Source organism: Impatiens glandulifera, chromosome 7 (assembly GCF_907164915.1).
Source record: "Impatiens glandulifera chromosome 7, dImpGla2.1, whole genome shotgun sequence".
NCBI lineage: Eukaryota > Viridiplantae > Streptophyta > Magnoliopsida > Ericales > Balsaminaceae > Impatiens > Impatiens glandulifera.
The window spans coordinates 39640745-39661360 of record NC_061868.1 but is presented as its reverse complement, the minus strand read 5'-3'; the positions used below and the strand labels follow the sequence as shown (position 1 = coordinate 39661360).

The 20616-nt window shown below is 34.6% G+C and overlaps 2 protein-coding genes across 2 annotated transcripts in view; one reads left to right on the top strand and one right to left on the bottom strand.

Annotated features, from left to right (window-relative positions):
• The window catches only part of LOC124909873 (enhancer of mRNA-decapping protein 4-like), a 71404-nt gene that overhangs the window by 11018 nt on the left and 39770 nt on the right, over positions 1 to 20616 (bottom strand). The gene's annotated exons all lie outside the window — the stretch shown is intronic.
• On the top strand, positions 2292 to 3734 carry LOC124944780 (the record flags this gene model as incomplete). Its single annotated transcript, XM_047485125.1, has 4 exons — positions 2292 to 2337; positions 2535 to 2593; positions 2988 to 3033; positions 3441 to 3734. Coding segments are annotated over 4 exons (267 nt in total), but the record flags the coding sequence as incomplete, so codon positions are not given.

Here is a 20616-nt window from a genome sequence, read left to right as displayed (position 1 = left end):
CTTAACGAAACGGTAAGTCCGTAGCGAAACGGTAAGCAGATCTGAAACGGAAACACATACGCTCTTATCAGACAGAGATTTTCTGCAAATATGAACAAATAACAAATAATAACCTAACGAAATGCTCAAACATGAACCAATATGAACCATATAAGAAATAAGAATCAACAAAACGGAGAAAATGATGGACATAAAGGAAATATGAAAAGGTTTTTGAAATGAAGAAAATGTAAACAAGAACATAACTGTTAGAATGAAGATCTACCTCGACGCCGTTCAAATAGTTAGAATCGGAGAACTCACATAAACCCTAGTATAAGAAACCTGCATGCAAAATAGATCTAGGGTTAGAAATCGGCAATAGATAAACATAAATGAATTAGTTAGGTTAGAAGAGCTCTGATCGGGTTTGATTTGTATGGATATTGGAGGAAACGGAGACGTCGTCGCCGCCGGCCGCCGTCGTCGCCGGCCACCGTGAGTGAAGGAGAGAATTGGAGAAGAGAGAAAAAAAAATTTAGGGAAATGAAATTATTTGGGTATTTATACAAACCTCTAATCCACTTCGCGAAATGCTAAGTGACTTAGCGTTTCGCGACAAGGGCAAAATCGTATAAAAAAAAATAGAACACTACGAGCGCAAAAAAAATTATAAAATTCCACCAGGTCAAATAAACCGGTTTGCAAGGTCATTTCGTCAAATTTCTCACACCCCTAGTAGCATGTGTCTAAGTTAGGTTAAATTTCCTGTTCTGCTGCCACAATATGTAAGTTAAGGTTCAGTTGTCAGCTTTAAAAAGAAAGAAAGATGGGTGAAGTTGAAATTTTAGGAGGGAATGAAGAAAGTGGTCGATTTTATGGAATCATCATGCAAGATAGATGTCTATAGACTAAAAATGCAAACTTTGAGAATCGAGATATTAAGGCAAAAATTGAGATCGATATCCGAAGAGTTTTCTGAAAATACAAGAAAAAGTGACTTCTTTGTAGTGTATTAGGGTCTTGTTCAAAATGTCCTATCTATTAGAGAATTCTGGAATTGTAAATGGTTGAGTAATACTATAAGAAGATTTTTATGATTAGGGTCTTTCATTTCTTTCACTTTTTATTTTATCAGATCTATCTTATCTATATCCTTATTTATGCTCTCTTTCTCCTATTTATTTTCTACTCATTCTATGATTTGTTAGAGTTTTTTGCCTTGTTCTTAGTTAGAACATCACAAAATGTAAAGATAGCTATATAATTGGGTGTAGGGCAAGGGGTGGGGCTTGTAGGAAGACAAGATTGGTCAATAAGGGTTGATATCTGGATTGATTTTTTGTCAATTGCTTCAATTCTGTTGCTATTTTGTATACCATTAACATTTACCCCCTTTTTTGTTTATTTTCAGAAGAATATTTGTTTTATGTATTATTTATTCTCAAATGCAGGAGTGTTTTTCTTTCACACTACAATGGATTATTCAGAATCTAAGAGTAGAAAGTTGAGTTGTGATCATTGTGCTGGTCCTCTTTTAAAGGAGATGGTATGTCTTTTAGAGAAGGTTTAGTATTTGATCATTTTCTTCACTATGTGGAAGTAGGGCTTTGATTCACAATTTCAATTCAATTTGAATGTATAGAAAACCAGCAGCTGGAATGTTCCTCCACTTATCAGGGATAGTTTCTCAATGGTAATATAGTTGATTCTTTTTTGTGCTTGGCACTTTTGTCTCTTTTATATTCTCTTCATCAGATGTGCATTGACAGTCTAGATATCTCATTAGGTTTATCCTTTATAATGCAATATCGGGTATTTGATTCTCAGTGCTTCTCATTGATGTCTGTAGGGAATTTCCCTCCTAATCAATCAAAGAACTTAAGAAATATAACAGCAAGAAACCAATAAAACAACACAAGATTTGATATCGGAGTTCGACCCAAAAAAGATGGTCTACGTCTCCGTCGAGCTCTGTTACGAACTCGATTCCACTATCATAATTAAACGTTTCAGTTACACCTCGTTCTTTATATATATCACTCACACCTCTAAAAATCTCTAACCCCCTTGTGTGAATTACTCATATATATATATATAAACAACTTGTTCTAACTAACTTAACAAACTTAACAAACTTAAGCCTTTGACACTTTAGTTAATTGGGCCTATTTAATTGGGCCTGACCCATCAACTCAATTTCAACAATGTCGATACAATAAACAAATCTCTCTAGCTGGTTGTCTTCTTTGAATTTTATTTTTCATTGAATTCTATTTATGTTTTCATCATTGCTCAATGTAGATAGGTGATCTGCAGTTGGTGGTATCACAAGTGCATTTTATGCATTCAATCACGGTATATTTTAGTTACATTGCATTAGTTTTTTTCTCATTATCTTGGTATCAGCTATTACTTAAATTAAGTATTATAGTTTGCCACAAGTAGCATGTTGGTGTAAGTAAGACAAATTCAGTGCAAGATGTTATTGGAGAATTTACTACATTTGGTATGTGTTCCTTACCTTTGTTAATTATTCTTATCTTGCTTTACAGTGATGCCTATTGTTCAGAGACGTGTGAAAGGACCTATGTGGCTGCAATATTTTATTGGTGTAAGAACCTTTGAAAACACTTGTGATTTTTCTTGGTTCCTAAAATCTTTGCTAGTATAATTGTCGGATTTACTCTCTTATATTTTGTGTCTAAATACATAAAGCAAATCAAATTTGAGATTTTTTTATGGTGTTTCTGATTAAGCCATTTCAGTTCACTGAGGCTTTTTTCTTGTATGGCCCTAAATAAGTCATGTCGCGGCCAAATTACATTGCTTAATGTTTGTAATTTGTAAAGAGTTTTACTTCATGCCCATCTTTTTTGTAGTTTCACATCAAATTTGTAATAGAATCTCTTATTTGAGATAAAAAGTGTGCAGTTATTTTTGGGTGGATGGAGTAGTATTCAAACATGTTTAAGTATTGATGTATTTTTCTTTATGATGATGTGCAGGCTCCTCCTGTGATAGTTTTGGCCTCAACTTGTGCTGGATTGGCAGGTTAGAAACTAAACTAGGCTTGCTCTCTCTACTTTATGTAGTTTATTTTTTAGTGGCTGATGAATTGTTTTCAATATTTTAGTGTAGCCCTGGTTTTATTGTTTCATAAGGATTGTGTATCAATAAAATCAAAAATCTAAAAAAACTGAAAAAATTTCAGTGAGCAAATCTAGTTAGTTAGTTGCAAAGCATCCAAATCTTATTATGTATAACTGGAACAAATTGCATATCTTTTGTAAAACCTAAGCTTCATCAGTAATGAACTTCGCCTAGTGTCCACAACATTCATGATTTGATCATATGTTCTTGAAATGGTTCTAATATTTAGTCTCATATCTGGATTTTTGTCAATAATCATATTTTTCTGCAATTTGTTATATTAAAGTTTGAACTTAATATGGTTGCAGGGGGTGCTGTTCCTTCATTAGCACAACTTGCTTCATCATCCTACCATGCAGCAGTTTCTTCTTCATCCACTCAGAACGATGAGATGCAGAGATCTCTCCCCTCATCTACTATTTAAGTATCTTTATTTATTTATTTTATAATATATTTGGTTTGTTTTGTTGGTCTCTTACAAAGTTAAAAAATCTGGTATATATGCATATGTTTATACAGTTGAGTAGTGCATCATATCCTATTGTGGTCTTTAATGCTCTTTAAAACTTGTCTAAATAAATGCCAACATTAGATGCCTTTCTTTTGGAGGTTGTCATCAGTCACTACACAAATGCGTTTGTTATTAGATTTTGCGAGACAATTTTCTTTTATAATCCTTGTCAACATATATCGGATTCTATCTATTTTTGTTCCAAAGAATCTATCTTTATTTTAGTTGTTGAATCTTTCTTTAATTGATCAATGTCTAAGGATCCTACATCTGATGAATTGAAATGGTGTTTTTAGATACTTAATTATCTTGTTGTTTCTTCTAACACATTTTTTTTTTCATATCTTGTTGTTTTTGAAATTACTTTGATAGCAAGACATATTTTATATACCAGCAAGATGACTTTTTTCCTTTAAAATTGTAATAGATATGAAACCTGTTTATAAAAAAGTGCAACACAAAATTATGTTAAAAAAAGTCTTAAGCCAAGCTAGCTTTAAGAAATTAAATGCATAATCATTACTTAAACAAACAAACAAAATTCTAATTCTAAGGGCGTAATAATTCACCCTCATCTCGGTAATCTATTGTCTCAAAATCCTCATAAGTCTGGTTCTTCCTTAATGGTTGTTCGAAGTTCTCTTCATCTCTAGTAGGGACATTATGAACTTGTTGTGGTCATGTGGAGTCTAAGTTTGGATTCATTGGATTTGGTGATCCCCCAACCCATTGAACTGACATTTCTTCTTTGCATTTGACGGAAATCCATGAGGCGGTCGCCAATAGCATCAACAAGGTAACATATAACGAACTAAACTATGTTATTTTGATTAAAATTAATACAAACTTAATATATTTATTTAATATAACTCTAAATATAATTACTAAATTAAAAAAATATAATAATATTTTATATTTCGCTTAGGTACCCCAATTTTCAGGGCAGCTTGGAAACGTGACTTTGTGTCATTTCATTTTTGATCCATGCAATTTTGAAACTTTAAGAAATCTTCTTTTTAAATCTCTTAATAAAATAATGATCTATGTCCTGCTTTGAAAGGTGGAGTTCTTTCTTGCTTTCCAAATCTCCTTACAAAGTCATATCAATCTGAATTCTTCCTGTTTTTTTTTTTTTTAAATCATAGTTAAACTTTCAGATTTAATTACATTCATTCCTGTAAGGTAAAATCATTTTTTTTTGGTGGACATTTGAGCTCTGAATTTGTTCACAGATGTTCCTCAGAAGGATTATTTTAATCTTGAATAGTCTATGCTTCAATAATATATACAAAAAAGAGACATTGGAATGTTCATAGTTTAAGAGGGCCATATCATTGTGTTGTTTTCTTCCTCCCTACTAAGAGGATTGATACAATTTCTAACACAATTTCATCAATACAAATTAATAAAGAATTTAATTATTCCAGTTTTTATCATTAAAATCAAAATATTCATTATCATGTGAATGGTATGTTGTTCAGTTTAATACATTCTGAAGTCATTTGTATTCCCAAATATTTGTCATTTTTTTTTTAAATCTTTCATCTCATGTTTTTTTCAAGAAGTTTCTTTTCCAAAATAATATTTTCCTAAGGACATGATGAGTTAACCATATTCATGCATTTGAGGTTTTTAAATTCTTTTTTCTTGATTTTTCCTTCTAATCATCTTCTCTCATTTAATCAAGTGTATTTATTTAGTCTCATTATTTATTTTCCACTAGAAGTGATTTGATCCTTTTCAAAATCAAAATTGAGAATTTTAAAACATTCATAATATAATTTGGAATAGATTGTAAAACAATTTTAATTAGAACTACTTTTTCATAGAAGTGTAGTTCACCTATTAACATTTTTTTTTTCAATTTTTGTAAACTATTAACCATCACTAACAAAAAAAAAACCCATTAATTTATTACTAGCTAATGTGTTAGTTGAAAGACATTTTATGCATATATAATTTTTTTTTTAAAACAGATAAATACTGTTTTCTTTCCTCTTAAAGTAAAACATCCGATCAATAAAATTCTCATAATAATATTAAAAACAACTAACCAAAAAAAACCAGCTTAGACATTAAAAGTGGGATGACAATTTTACTTTATTCCCGGTTTTTGTTCCAAAAAATTATCCTCTTATGGGCAGTTTTTTTTTGGTTTAACCAAAAGTTGATCGTGGATGTGACGAAAATAATATTTGTGTTTTCGACCTTACTCCGTATCGATTTCACCCCGATTCTGCCTCAAACACTAATAAATACAATTAAATATATAACATTACCAATGTATTGGTTTTTATATTTTATAAAAAAACTTAAATTTATTTATTATAATATAAATTTTCAATATATTAAACATATATAATATTAAAAAATTCGTTTATATAATTTTATCAACTTTTTAAAAGAATGAGATATACTGGTGCCCCGCAAGAATTCTCGCGGGACTGAACAGTCGAAATGATAGTAAAAAAAATCTTCAAAATAGAATGTGGTTAAAATGATAAACACATTATCCTCCCCATTGTCATCCATAATTATATGTATTGATGAGTTTGAATTATCCCATCTTTGCAATCGAAGGATGACTTACCATATCACTTAATTCAAATCATTATTTAACTTCAGTAAGATAGCTCAATAATCTTACTCAATAGTAATTTTTAAGATTTTAAAAGTTACGAATTCGATTCACACTTAAAATGTCCTAAATATAAGTGAAAGTCATGATATTAGGATGTCACGCTAATTTTTTACATTTTAAAAAAATAAATCCAAATCACCATTTCTTTTTTTTTATGAATTTGTAACTTTTATTTTTTATCTTTTCAAAACTTTTTTTACACTCTAAATAAGTTTTAGATATTCCTCCTCCAATTTTATCAAAATAAAAGTAAGATATCATTTCTAAATAAACTAATTATCTCTATATACATGTATCACACAAATTTATGCACGTTAGCACAATTGGAAGAATTGGAAGAAAAGAAAGAAATTACATCAACAAGGTTAAATATGAAGAAAATAATTGATATTATTCACCATCATAGATTAAAGACCAAATTACCAATTTTTAGAAGTGACTATTCACTTTTGAAGGAACATAGATCTTGTCATGGATTGTATGGAAACAAAAATTTCAGTAAGATAGAACATGATGTTAACCATGAAGGAATTATGTCCTTTAATTTAATGTGCAATGACTAAATTTGGATAGGACAAATTAACAAATATAATTTAATCCGATTATTTTAAGAGTCGTAGTGCTTTGCTAGAAATCAACTACGATTAATGGGGTTAAACTTATAACTATTATAATCGAGTCCTATGAGGTCACACATTTAGAGTTGACAGACTAAATGAACGAGAAAGATGGTTAATTATTAATACATATTAGATATTATTAATAATAAGAAATATTATTTATTTGTGAAATAAAATAATATATAATTAATGGTTAATTATGGAGCTAAGACTAATTAATAAGAGAATACAAAAGGAAATAAGGCTATACGTTTTTGTTTTTTGTTGCCTTTTGATTCGCTCTCCTTAATTAGGAAATGAATTTTATTTAAGAGATAAATATTCACTGGTTTTGTAAGAGACACGACATACGTGATAATAGAGAGAATTGTTCCTCTTTCAAAAATGGTTTTTGCCATATTACGGTGGTAACTTGTAAGAAGAAAAGAAAGAAATCATCTTTTAAATCTAGCAATTGGATTGCTTCCTTTTTTGCCTTTTTCGTCATAGCAGTCGAAAGTAAAGAGATCTAGTCGGGCTCGTGTGGACCAAGTAGAGGAGCAACACGTGGGACTCTCGATTATTCATTACTACCAGATCTGATCCGGTTCACGCATCAAATGTATATTACTATAATCTATATATCATGATTCTATCAATTATGCATGGATCATATGATTAGATGTTTAGATTAGATCTATAAATTATTCCGCTGCGCACATCTAATTAACGACAGTGGTATCAGAGCGCAAGGTTGCATATATTGATAGGATCAATAAATTAACTGTTAATTTTGATGCGGATCTATATTGGTGATATAATTTTACATAGATTAAGATGTAAAACTATCTTAAAACTTAAGTCCCTAAAGAAAATTGGGGCAATGCCTTTCCGTGTCATGACCCATGAAGTTTATGGTTTTGGTTGGATAGGTTTCGCAAAAGCGAGGGTGTCTTTCCTCAACCTTAGGCTCTTAAGGATGAATCTATACTGGGATTCATAAACCTTGATACGGTTGTACCCAACAAGAGACCAAAATGCAAAGTTTTGGATCTTGAGGCATGGGGATGAATCCTACATTGGATGTGGATTATCAACCAAGAATTATAAGAAGTTATAATTAGTAATTGTTACTTACCTTGAACACACAAGACCTAAGGCAGTGCAAAAGTACGTTGGGGATTGTCTGTAATGGGATCTTGGAATCATTTTATTCATAAGGGACTATAAAAACTTGAATAAAATGTGCATTCACTTATTTTAAATTATTTAATTATAAGTATTTTGCAATTTTCAAACATAAACTGATTTGTATGTCATTTATATTTTGAAGAATATGTCGAACGATAATTTGAAATTCTCTCTGCGCTCAATTGTTGAGAAAAACAAGCTAAATGAAACGAACTTCCTTGATTGGGAAAGGAATCTGAGAATTATTCTCAGGTCTGAGGGACGTGAGGACGTCCTAACTACTCCTATCCCTATTGTGACCGAAACCTCATCAAATGAGGAGAAGGCAACATCAACTCGGGTGAAAACTGAAGCATTACCTATTACTTGCCTCATGCTAGCTGCAATGGAGCCTGAATTGCAAAAGAGGTTTTTGCATTCTGATGCTTATACTATCATAACTGAACTGAAAACGCTGTTTCAGGATCAGGCAAGGATAGAGCGATATGAGACTCACAAGGCTATACTTGATAGCAAGCTTGTGAAGGAAAAACCAGTGAGTCCTCATGTGATTAGCCTGACTGGGCTTTTCAAGAGGATGGAAAATCTGGGGACCCCATATGACCAAGAGTTGGCCACTGATATTGTTCTTAGATCCTTACATGATGGTTTTGCACCATTTAGAATGCAATACCATATGAATGGTTTAAAGCATGATCTGAATGAGTTCCATAACATGCTTAAAAATGTTGAAGGCAATATTATTGATGACAAGAAGAAGAAAGTTCTAAATTTCAACAATGGGAAGGGGTTTAAGAAGGTGGCTAAGAAAAGGAACAATAACCAAGGGAAAGGCAAGCAAGTTACCAAACCCAAAGGTGGTGAGAAACCAAAGGTGGTTGCTGATCATGATTGTTTTTACTGCAAGGCCAAGGGACACTGGAAAAGAAATTGTCCCAAGTACCTAGAAGACAAGAAGAACGGGACTATGAGTTCCACTTCAGGTATTTATGTTATTATGATAGGATCGACTTTATCGTTAGAGACGGGGGTCTGGCTAAGGATGAAGGCTTATGAAAAACGGTTTGATAGAAATCCTGTTAGGGATTAATATCTCTTTCTATTCTACGCAAATTTGTGTAAACACTTGAAACAGATTCAATGTGGAATTGTTTACTTGGGTTTGAAGCACAAGATGAAATATGAAAAGATGACAGAAATGAAGAACACTACAGTTTGTTTATGGATGTTCGGAGAAACTCTCCTACGTCACCCCTTCTTCCAACCACCGGAAGGATTCACTATAATATGATAAGAATCAAATACAGTTTACACACACTTAGCTCACTATTGAACAGAACACTTTCTGTTCAATTACAAGATGAAGAATATCACTCAGCTAATGTGTTTTGATTCTAGCTATCTCTCTCGATTCACACACAGTACAATCAGAAAGAAGCTTCACAGAGTAAGTTCAGTAAGCAAGATGATTGAGTAGACTCTCTCTCTGTAAAATCAGAATGTTTGTTCGTTCGGCTCGTGAAAAGGTACTTCGTCCGTTGTCCTTAGGATTGATTAAATACTGAGCAGGAGCTAACGGTCGAATCTTCAAGAATGATACGTGGCACTCTTTCATTGGAAAGCCTCCATTGTACACAGCAGGTTCTGAGCACAAGGATCGTGGCCGTACCGAACTGGTAGTGCGCCGAATATTCCATCAGGGATGTACCTGCAAAACGGGTAATGTGAGGAAAATTCTCTTACGTGGCATTCCTTGATTGAATGCATATAGCTGTTGTACTAATCTTCACTAGAAAGTGGAGCAGGAGTAAGGTACAGCTATAGCACGTGGGTAGGAGAAATGCTAGATTCAAGCGTATTGCTTAAACAGAGCATTAGACGTATTTCAGTTAGACGGATTTGAGAAAATCAGTCTAATGAAATAAGTCAACTCCTTCTAATGAAAAGCGTCTATTAGACCGCCTGGTCTAATAGAATTAGACTCGCGTCTAATTACAATAACCATTAGACGGGTACGTCTAACTCTCACTGAGTTAGACTGACGCGTCTAATTCCGGTTCTACCTCAAATTTGTCTGAAGGAGTTAGACTCACGTCTAACTTTCACTAATTAGACTATCTGTCTAATTCCGCGTATTCATTAGACCATCCGTCTAATTCTTTACGTCTATTAGACTTACACGTCTAACTCCGATGAGTTAGACTGTACGTCTAATTCTATTAGACTCACGTCTAATTCTGTGTATTCATTAGACCATCCGTCTAATTCTTTACACATCTATTAGACTTACACGTCTAACTCCGATGAGTTAGACTGTACGTCTAATTCTATTAGACTCACGTCTAATTCCATTAGACTTACGTCTAATTCACGCGTCTATTAGACTGCACGTCTAACTCCGTTGAGTTAGACTGTGCGTCTAATTCTATTAGACTTGCGTCTAATTCTATTAGACTTGCGTCTAATTTTATGCGAATGAAGATCAAAATCGGTCTAATGACCCTCATTAGATCCAAGTCTAATAACATGTAGTCTTAGTACACATGTATCAAAACTCATAAATTATTTCATCATCAAAATTTCAGTGGGTAAATTATTTCAACACTTAGTCAAAATAATTTGACCCAACAATTTCCCCCTTTTTGATGAAGAAATTGCAAACCTGCATACATATAACAAGACATGCATTCATCCAATAAATAAACAAACAGACAACATGCAAGTAATCATTCAAAAACATCCATGTTAATCACATATGAGTGTTTTCAGAAGAAACACTCAAAACATTGTTCAATGTAACCATGATAAGTTTACCAAAAACATTATGAAAACATTCAAAATAACTACAAAAAGACATTTAATCATTAGTCTTCTTCTTCTTCCTGATCATGACTTCTAGACAGGATATACTTCAACCTAAGATGTCTCTAAGACAGCAGTTAGAAGGGAGTTGGAGTCTTCACTTTTTCGTTTCTTAAACTTGAGAGTTTCCACTCTTTGAATGTAATCTACCACTTTTTGGTAGTTCAGGATCTTAGAAGGGAGGGGAAAACTCTTACCAGGTTCGTTCAGACGATGATAGAGAAAAGAACTAAGAGGACCGTCAAAGCCAAAGATCTTCTTTCTAGCGACAACCATTCTGACAAGATTCCCGAAGAGGAAGCTTGTCCAGTTCACCGGAACACTCCTGGTGATAGCCACCATGATCTGAAAGACCTTCGTACAATACTTGTAGGAGGTTTCTTTAGACAGAAGGGATTTCGAAATGATATCACTTAAAAGAGCATATTCAACCTTCAGGAGGTTTTTCTTTCCATGAATATCAACTTCAGGGGAATCAGAAAAGACTTTTATCATCGTAATCATGAGGTTAGGGTGAGTGGTAGAGAAATCATCAATACCTTCTGTTGGGAGATGGAAAAACTCACCAAAAGATTCTTTTGTAATCCATACCATCTGGCCCATTACTGCACCAGCAATGACATTATCTTGATAGAAGCTAGCGGTTTGGAAGAATTCGTTAACAAGTTGTTCATGATAAGTTTCATGAGGGGTGAAGAATCTTCTCAGCCCAGAAACTTTTAGCGATTCGAACATCCTTTGCATGCCCGGAGATTCAAGAGTGGATACAGATTGAAAGTCCACTTGAATCGATTTTGGTCGGAAGGGCAGCATTTTGATTTGATGAACAAGGGTTTGAGAGGTTTGACTTCTAAAGAGAGAAAGAGGAATTTCAAGGATCTTCTAACCTTTTAGAGTGAATGAACCTATTAATACCGGAGTTTTAATCATGAAGAAGAAAACTAATGATTACTCCTACCGTCAAGAATTTCAAAAGACAGTTCCCAATAAACATCATTTAATGTTAGTATGAAATAGAACGTTTAATACTAAGTGTACAAGCAAAAGATGTCAGAAATATTAGTCATTTCTTGCATATTAAGAAACACGTGTCTTCAATTCTTTTGAGGAATGACTGATTTATTTTTCGGCGGGAAAGAAAACTTAAACAGAAAACATTAAGAGACAGCTGTCCGAAAAACCAGAAGATGAAGAGTCTAATTATACCAGTAGTTAGACGTTTTATTCTTCTTTTCACATTTTCAACTTCTTTTTGAAAATCAGTCTATTAGACGTGTATGTCTAATTATGCTGTAACAGCACGTGAGACACGCGTGTTTGATTAGACGTGAGCATCCTCTTGCTCATGACGCAAAAACGTCTAACGTCTATTAGACGTATCCGTCTATTAGACGCATCCGTCTAACCAATCAGGTTAAAATAACCAAGACAGTGATTTCATATAAAGATGAAACTGCTAAGGTAGATGTTCGTCTAAGTAGCTGTGTTTCTCAAACTCTGAATCCTTAGGACAAGTTAGGACCTCCGTCTTTCATATCTGTTCAGTTACATTTTGAATGATATGTTCCCCCTTAGTTTATGCACACGATTACATCAATCAAGATCAACAAGACATAACATGTTTCTAAAGTGAGAAAACTTAGCTTCCGGAAGAGGTTTCGTGAAGATGTCCATAGTTTGTTGATTTTTAGGAAAATGTTCAAGACGGATTTGCTTCTGATTGACGTGTTCTCGGATGAAATGATGCCTGATTTCAATATGCTTTGTCCGAGAATGCAGAACATGATTGTAGGATATTGCGATAGCACTTGTGTTGTCGCAGAAAATTGGAGATTCATCAGCCTCAATCCCATAGTCTCTGAGTTGTTGTTGAATCCACAAAACTTGAGAGCAGAAACTACCAGCTGCAAGATACTCTGCTTCAGCTGTAGATGTTGCCATAGAAGTCTGCTTCTTGTTGAACCATGTGATTAAATGATCTCCCAGGAACTGACAAGTTCCACTAGTGCTTTTTCTATCAATTTTGCATCCTACATAATCTGCATCTGAGAAACTAAATAAATTAAAACTGGAATCCTTCGGATACCACTGTCCCACATTTTAAATTCCCTTCAAATATTTAAGAATACGTTTAGCAGCAGTAAAATGAGAGAGTTTAGGATCAACCTGAAATCTGCCACAGACACCAACAACAAATTGAATGTCTGGCCTGCTAGCAGTTATATACAGCAAAGAACCGATGAGACCTCTGTATGCTGTAACATCCACACTTTGGCCACCTTCATCTTTGTCCAATTTAGCTGAAGAGCTCATTGGAGTAGCTGCTGCAGAGTAGTTCTCCAAACCAAACTTCTTTAACAATTCTTTGGTGTATTTGGCCTGGTTAATAAGAGTTCCGTTTTCTAGCTGACGGATTTGAAGCCCAAGGAAGAATGTAAGTTCTCCCATCATGCTCATTTCAAACCTGCCCTACATCAGCTTGACAAATTTCTCACATAGTTTGGGGTTAGTTGACCCAAAAATAATGTCATCAACATATATCTGAACAAGTAATATGTGAGAATCTTTGGCAAATCTAAACAGGGTTTTATCCACTGTTCCAACAACAAAATCATGATCAAACAAGAAATTGGTTAAAGTGTCATACCAAGCTCTAGGAGCTTGTTTTAGACCATACAATGCTTTGTTAAGCCTATAAACATGATTAGGTAAAACATGATCTACGAAACCAGGAGGTTGCTCAACATATACTTCCTCATTTAATTTTCCATTTAAGAATGCACTTTTTACATCCATTTGAAAAACTTTAAAATTCTTAAATGATGCATATGCTAGGAAGATTCTGATTGCATCTAGTCTTGCAACAGGTGCAAAAAACTCATCAAAATCAATAGCTTCCTCTTGTCTGTATCCTTGAGCAACTAAACAAGCTTTGTTTCTAATGACTAGGCCATCTTCACTAAGCTTGTTTCTAAATACCCATCTTGTTCCTATAACTGACTTATGAGTTGGTCTAGGAATAAGATACCATACTTTATTTCTATCAAATTAGTTTAACTCCTCTTGCATAACATTGATCCAATCTGGATCAACTATAGCTTCACCAATTTTCTTTGGTTCAATTTGAGAAATAAATACAGAATTGGTCATTTTATCCATCAACTGACGTCTTGTCCTTCGAGGAGAAAAAGGGTTACCAATTATCAGTTCTGGTGGATGATTTATGTTCCATCTGAAGTTGGAACCAAGGGGATTGGTCATCTGAACCGGTGACACCGCGACATCCAAACTCTCAACTTCTTGTTGAACATGAGTTTGCACATCTAGTTGAACTTCAACCGGATCAGTCACAGGATCGGATAGAGCCATCCGTTTGTCCAAGGTTTCTTCTTCTTCACTTACAGACTCAAGACTAGCCGCTTGTAGTCTGTCAGCAAGATCAATGAGTTCTTTGGATTTGCTCTCAACAGGCTCATCAAAAATTACATGAAGGGATTCTTCAACAGTCTGTGTTCTTTTGTTGTATACTCTGTAAGCCTTGCTTACAGATGAGTATCCCAACATGAATCCTTCATCTGCTTTAGCATCAAAAGTAGTCAAATAAACCTTTCCATTGTTATGGATAAAACATTTACACCCAAAAATCTTAAAGTAGGAGACTGTGGGAATTCTCCCATAATACAGTTCATAAGGAGTTTTATCAAAACGTTTGTTAATTATTGATCGGTTTTGAGTGTAGCAAGCAGTACTAATAGCTTCTGCCCAAAACCTCTGAGGGACATCTGATTTAGCAAGCATAGATCTCGCTGCTTCCTTCAGAGTTCTCACTCTTCTCTCAGTAATGCCGTTTTGCTGTGGAGTTCTGGCACTAGACAACTCGTGCCTAATCCCAGTCTCCTCAAGATAAGATGATAGGTATCTGTTCGTGAATTCAGTTCCCTAATCACTTCTAATACATGAGATATTTAGAGATTTCTGATTCTGAATGCCTCTAAATATTCTAATCAAATTTTCAGCAGTTTTATCTTTTGATGGTAAAAATGCAATCCATGTAAAACGTGAAAAGTCATCAATAACAATTAAGGTAAATCTCATTCCTCCTACACTTTTTACAGGAATTGGACCAAAAAGATCCATATGTAAAAGTTCTAGGATACGGCTGGATTGTGATTTTTCTTTACTTTTGAACGATGATCTGCCCTGTTTGCCTAACTGGCAAGTAGTGCAAATCTTGTCCTTTGAAAACTGAAGGTTGGGTAAACCAATAACTAAATTGTTTGAACAAATGTTGTTGATGATTTTAAAATTCAAATGGCTCAAACGTTTATGCCATAACCATTTTTGGTCATTTTTGGCAATCATGCACATAGGATCAGATGTTTCTTTTTGCCAATTCATTTTATATGAGTTTCCTACTCTACTTCTAGTTAATAAAATGTTTCCATCTTGGTATTTAACTAAACATGCATGAGTTTGAAAATTTACTGACAAACCATTATCACATAGTTGACTGATACTGATTAAATTATAACACAAGTTGTCAACCAGCAACACATCATTAATAGTTAGGTTACCATGGATAATCTTACCCTTACCCATGGTCTTACCCTTCTTGTTGTCACCTGTGATCTTAGATCCAGAGCAGTCTGATATATCAGTGAGAAGCCGTCTGTTTCCAGTCATATGCCTAGAACATCCGCTATCAAGATACCATACAGATTCCTTCAGTCCTTCATTTATTTGTACCTACATAAATAGATATTTACAATCTTTTGGTACCCACCTTTAATTGGGTCCTCGATCAATCAGTCCCTTAGAAATCCATATTTGAGTTATTCTGATGGATTTCCCATTTTGTGTTGCGATTAATGCATAGGTTTTTGACTTAGCAGATGACTTCCTGCTAGCCACTGATCCTTTAGCTTTTGAAGAAGATTTTCTTTTAAAACTCCTTGACTTTGAGTCAGGTTTTAAATTACCAGACTTATTAGCCTTTTCTAGCTTATTCTTAAGCCAACTAACAGTCGGTGGAACATAAACTATTTCATTTTTGAAAGCAACTTCTTCATGAATAGGATCAGATTCATTGTCAGTCATACTTCCTTTGACAAAACTTATTGGCTTAAATTTGTCATTTGGCTTTGACTTTTTGCAAGACATATTAGGGTCATTTCTATCAAATCCCAACCCGAATCTAGATCCAGTAGGTTTCAGCATGCTGATTTGATATTTGATAGCATCTCCTGATCTTGTCCATGCACTGAAAATATAGTCCAGTCTCTTATTTTCGGACGAAAGAGTTTGAATCTGTTCTTTGAGTATCTCATTCTCAGATGAGATCTCTGTTAGGTTTTCATCAAAAACATCTGATTCAGGTTCTTGCTTTGAAGATAAAGTGGTTGATTCATATTTAACTTTTATTTCATAAAAAAAGTCAGCTAACTTCATGTACTCAATAGCCATTTCATTGAGTGCATTAGTTAACTCCTCGTTTGTAAATTCTGGTGCAGAGAAATCATTTACCTTAGATTGGTCATCTGCCATTAGACATGTTACAACTTCATTCTCTTTTTCAACAGGAGACTCCTCCGAATCGCTGTCAGCCCATCTTGATTTGTTCTGACTGCAAATGAATGCTTCCTGGTTGTTCTTTGCTTGAGGGTTCACTCCGTGGATCTGGCTGAGCTTATCCCATATTTCTTTTGCAGTGGAACAAGACTTAATCTCACAGAACATCTTCGTGTTGAGAGACTGGAACAGAATGTTCTTATCAACATTATTCAGGTTGTTGGTCACCTTATCTTTAGTGGTCCACTCACTTCTTGGCTTTGAAATCTTTATGGGACCATCAGTGATGACACTCCACATATCATAGTCAATAGCAGCCAAGTGAGCTTGCATTCTTACCATCCACACATCATAGTTGTCCTTTGACAGAAGAGGAATTTCATTGATGCAAGACATGCTTTGGGTACTTGATGCTTGAGAATAAAAACAGGGCTCTGATACCAATTGATAGGATCGGCTTTATCGTTAGAGACGGGGGTTTGGCTAAGGATGAAAGCTTATGAAAAACGGTTTGATAGAAATCCTATTAGGGATTAATATCTCTTTCTATTCTACGCAAACTTGTGTAAACACTTGAAACAGATTTAAGGCGGAATGGTTTACTTGGGTTTGAAGCACAAGATGAAATATGAAAAGATGACAGAAATGAAGAACACAACAGTTTGTTTATGGATGTTCGGAGAAACTCTCCTATGTCACCCCTTCTTCCAAGCACCGGAAGAATTCACTATAATATGATAAGAATCAAATACAGTTTACACACACTTAGCTCACTATTGAACAAAACACTTTCTATTCAATTACAAGATGAAGAATATCACTCAGCTAATGTGTTTTGATTCTAGCTCTCTCTCTCGATTCACACACAGTACAATCAGAAAGAAGCTTCATAAAGTAAGTTCAGTAAACAAGATGATTGAGTAGACTCTCTCTCTGTAAAATCAGAATGCTTGTTCGTTCGGCTCGTGAAAAGGTACTTCGTCCGTTGTCCTTAGGATTGATTAAATACTGAGCATGAGCTAACGGTCGAATCTTCAAGAATGATACGTGGCACTCTTTCATTGGAAAACCTCCATTGTACACAACAGGTTCTGAGCACAAGGATCATGGCCGTACCGAACTGGTAGTGCGCCGAATATTCCATCAAGGATGTACCTGCAAAAACGGGTAATGTGAGGAAAATTCTCTTATGTGGAATTCCTTGATTGAATGCATATAGTTGTTGTACTAATTTTCACTAGAAAGTGGAGCAGGAGTAGGGTACAGCTATAACACGTGGGTAGGAGAAATGCTAGATTCAAGTGTACTGCTTAAATAGAGCATTAAACGTATTTCAGTTAGACGGATTTGAGAAAATCAGTCTAATGAAATAAGTCATCTCCTTCTAATGAAAAGTGTCTATTAGACCACCTAGTCTAATAGAATTAGACTCGCGTCTAATTACAATAACCATTAGACGGGTACGTCTAACTCTCACTGAGTTAGACTGACGCGTCTAATTCCGGTTCTACCTCAGACTTGTCTAAAGGAGTTAGACTCACGTCTAACTTTCACTAATTAGACTATCCGTCTAATTCCGCGTATTCATTAGACCATCCGTCTAATTCTTTACGTCTATTAGACTTACACGTCTAACTCCGATGAGTTAGACTGTATGTCTAATTCTATTAGACTCACGTCTAATTCCGTGTATTCATTAGACCATCTGTCTAATTCTTTACACATCTATTAGACTTACACGTCTAACTCCGATGAGTTAGACTGTACGTCTAATTCCATTAGACTTACGTCTAATTCATGCGTCTATTAGACTACACGTCTAACTCCGTTGAGTTAGACTATGCGTCTAATTCTATTAGACTCGCGTCTAATTTTATGTGAATGGAGATCAAAATCGGTCTAATGACCCTCATTAGATCCAAGTCTAATAACATGTAGTCTTAGTACACCTGTATCAAAACTCATAAATTAATTCATCATCAAAATTTTAGTGGGTAAATTATTTCAACACTTAGTCAAAATAATTTAACCCAACATATTAAGATTATGACAACCAATGTTCTCACATTAGATAATGGTCCTACTTGGGTATTAGATACTGAATGTGGTGCTCACATTATTTCATATGTACAGGGACTTAGAAATAAAAGACAAGTGAAGGGGAGATAGACCTGCGCGTTGGAAATGGAGCAAGTGTTGTTGCACTTATCGTAGGAGATTTAAGTCTATCTTTACCTTCTGGTTTAGTATTAGAATTGAATAATTGTTATTATGTTCCTTGCATTACTAAGAACCTTGTTTCGGTTGCTGTATTACATTATGAAGGTTTTGAATTTAGCATTAAAAATGGAAGTATTTCTGTTTTTAAGAATGATATTTTCTATGCGACTACTCCAATGAGTAATGGACTCTTTGTATTGGATCTCAAATCAGAATTGTATAACATAAATAACAAAAGACAAAAATTAAATAGTTTGAGTGAGGCCTACCTATGGCATTGTCGATTGGGTCACATTAGTGCGAATCGCATGAAGAAGATCCACAAAGATGGGCTTCTAAAAGACATGAATTTTGAATCCATTGATACATGTGAATCATGTCTGATGGGAAAGATGACAAGATCACCTTTCAAAGGAACGTTTGAAAGGGCTACTGAACTATTGGGCGTAATACATACTGATGTATATGGTCCAATGAGCACTGAAGCTAGAGGTGGCTATAGATACTTCATCACATTTACTGATGACATGAGTAGATATGGGTATATTTACCTTATGTAACATAAATCAGAGTCCTTTGAAAAGTTCAAGGAATTTCAAAACGAAGTAGAGACTCAAAGTGGCAAGAAAATAAAAGCACTTCGATCTGATCGTGGTGGTGAGTACTTGAACCACGAATTTGATCATCATTTGAAAAACTATGGGATAGTAACACAATTGTCTACCCCAGGAACACCTCAGCTAAATGGTGTGTCTGAAAGGAGAAATAGGACTTTGTTAGACATGGTCCGATCAATGATGAGTTTTGTTAATCTTCCGGTATCCTTCTAGGGATATGCCCTCACTACCGCTGTACTTACACTAAATAGGACTCCGTCAAGAACTTTAGACAAAACTCCATATGAGATATGGACTGGAAAAGTTCCAAAGTTGTCTTTTCTGAAAATATGGGGATGTGAAGTTTATGTAAAGCGTTTACAAACAGAGAAGCTTGCCCCAAAATCAAATAAATGTTTTTTTATAGGGTATCCAAAAGGAAGTTTTGGATATTACTTCTACAATCCAACTCAGCAAAAGGTGTTTGTTGCAAGGGATAGTGTCTTTTTGGAAAGAGAGTTCCTTTCCAACAAGTCAAGTGGGAGAAATATTCATCTTGAAACAGTTCAAGATGATGAAGAGCAACAAACTCAACAACAAAATGACATGGATGATGTCGATGCAGAGATGATTACTTTTGAAGGCTTAGGGCCTCAGATCATCCAAGAACCAGAACAAGAGGATCTACAAACAGTTGTAGATCATATTCCGGATTTAGTTGTTGAACAAGTTGAACCCACTCGTAGATCGGAAAGGCTAAGGGTACAACCAAGACGTTATGATGATTTCATCTTAAATGTAAGCCTTGATGTTCTTATGCTAGAACATAGTGAGCCTTCGACCTATAAGCAAGCAGTGACGGGTCCAGACTCCAATAAATTGCTTGACTCCATGAGGTCTGAAATGGATTCGATGTTTGAAAATCAAGTATGAGACTTGATAGATTTGCCAGATGGGGTAAAACCCATAGGAAGCAAATGCATTTTCAAACTAAAAAATGACAAGGATGGAAATGCATCTGTTTACAAGGCAAGACTAGTTGCCAAAGGTTTTAGACAGATTCATGGTATAGACTATGACGAGACATTTTCACCAGTTGTCATGATTAGATCCATTAGGATAATCCTAGCTATTGCTGCATATTATGACTATGAGATATGGCAAATGAATTTCAAAACCGCTTTTCTAAATGGTTTTTTGGAAGAGGATGTGTACATGACACAACCTGAAGGTTTGAAGATCCAAATCATGCTGGGAAGGTATGCAAGCTTAAGAAGTCCATTTATGGACTTAAGC